This window comes from Sinocyclocheilus anshuiensis, unplaced genomic scaffold (genome assembly GCF_001515605.1).
Source record: "Sinocyclocheilus anshuiensis isolate Anshui unplaced genomic scaffold, SAMN03320099.WGS_v1.1 scaffold1170, whole genome shotgun sequence".
Lineage (NCBI taxonomy): Eukaryota > Metazoa > Chordata > Actinopteri > Cypriniformes > Cyprinidae > Sinocyclocheilus > Sinocyclocheilus anshuiensis.
In genome coordinates this window covers 343,430-345,300 of record NW_015538055.1, presented here as the reverse complement: position 1 = coordinate 345,300, position 1,871 = coordinate 343,430, and the positions used below count along the sequence as shown (strand labels likewise).

The window sequence follows — 1,871 nt, the reverse complement described above, 5'->3', positions numbered from 1 at the left end:
TCTATTTCTCATGACAAACATACAGATCACATTTTTATGTATTGGGCTCCATGACAAAATATATATACTTAAGACTTTGAATTTCCCCATGTTCAGTAATACATAGGAACCTTCTCATGCATCTGCATGCAACAGGCAGCAGTGTACTCTTAAATATCTGACATAACACAAGATACTGCAGAACGGATTATCACTGTTTAATCAGGAGACACATGCAAAAGAAGGACAAAATCATCCTCTAGAGTACATATTCACATGGCATTTACTTTGAAGTCTCTTTAAGAAATTTCAAAACTAAAATGCTTTTCATTCATACAAAATAGCTGTTTTTCATAAAGATTATGCTATGTACATAAATATAGTTTATAACGAGTCTTTCAGATTGATGAAAAACAACATGTCAAACGTAAGGCTGTAAAACATCACATGAGCAAACATATTTTTGTGGGAATGGCCTTAATACCACAAACACTCCCTTTATTAGATCAATGTGTCCATTAACATGACACACAGCTGAGATTGGGCTGATTTGTCTCAAGTCGATGCAACAATCTCTTGCATAATAGAACAAACATCTTATGACATGCTAATACCAAGACCTGTTCATAAAATACACAAATACAAAACATATGAGCAAAAAAGCAGACATTTGTAGTAACTCTTGTGATTTTCATTCATCATCTTCTACAGTATTGTAAAAATCCATTTCTGTCTTGACAGGTAAATGCGGAGAACGCAGAATAAAGAATAATGCACATCACAACATTGTTTTCAAAGGGAGAGAGAGAAATTAAAGAGGACACTAATAACATAAAAGTATACACACTTCACATACCATATAGATATCAAGATATCATGTTGTAATACTGATGGATTCATATTCCATATCCAAACATGATAATGAATTTCTAGCTTTAACATTGCTGTTAGTTTATCTGAACAATACAGAACCAATAAGAGATGCCTATCTTTTTAAAAAGGCAACCAATTTCATTTATTTGAATGTATAAATACTGTGACATTTAATGCCTTCGTGGCATAGACAAAGTAACAACACAGTTATTTCTTAATTTCAGCACGGTAAATTGAAAAATATTCACCACCAACTGCTGAGGCACAATCTGTTTATACAGATTATCATGTGCATTGGGTGCATCATAACTCACTGCCTGAGGCCAAAAGTCTACCCATGTGTGGAAAACAGAGTGGGAACTGATATTGTTACAAATACATAAGGGCAAATCTGTCACACACCTTTTGTAGAAAACTTTTATTTTCTTTGCCGCTTAGAACGTAGGAAAGAAATCAGCCAGAAAGTAGTTCTTATAAATATTCAAATGAACTTTGGTTTCATGGTCTTTTTGTGAACTAAATGACGTGTAATTCAAGTGAAAAATGTGAAATGCCTCAACAGAAACAAAAGTAGATAAGAAGCAGAGAGAATAAAAAGAAAATTTCTAGTTCAAGCACAGATGCTGGTTCACAGTCTCAAAACTAGTATTTCTTCAATGACCCGTTTAGCCGTGGTGAGTCACAACTAAGTGTTCCATTGTAATTCTGTGAATTTAGTTTCAAAGTTCAAAGGCCTCAGTATCACCTGATGACTCATTTTTGACCTTTGTCTGCAATTGTCCCGAGCCTACCTCCAGCCCCTCCCCCTCTTTAACCAGTTGTGCATTGCTCCTCTGGAGCATATAGTACAAAATAGGGTTAGTCTTGGTAAACCGAGGTGAGTCTGGCCCATACTTTTGTGTTTGATCGTTTCCATTAACCATCTTTGCAGGGCCATTCAAATCCTTTGTGGTGCTGTACTTGATTTTTGACCTTGCAGGCTCCTGCTGTGTAACATGGGGAGTTTCTTGCCTGTGACT

General features: G+C 35.6%; 1 protein-coding gene across 2 annotated transcripts in view; it reads right to left on the bottom strand.

The window, feature by feature from the left end:
* The window catches only part of nrip1a (nuclear receptor interacting protein 1a), a 43,398-nt gene continuing 41,527 nt past the window's right edge, over window positions 1–1,871 (bottom strand). For both annotated transcript variants that reach the window (XM_016478777.1, XM_016478771.1), the window contains one exon: window positions 1–1,863. In XM_016478777.1, the coding sequence (XP_016334263.1) occupies window positions 1,572–1,863 (292 nt within the window). In that variant the 3' untranslated portion in view covers window positions 1–1,571. The remainder of the gene's footprint in view (window positions 1,864–1,871) is intronic.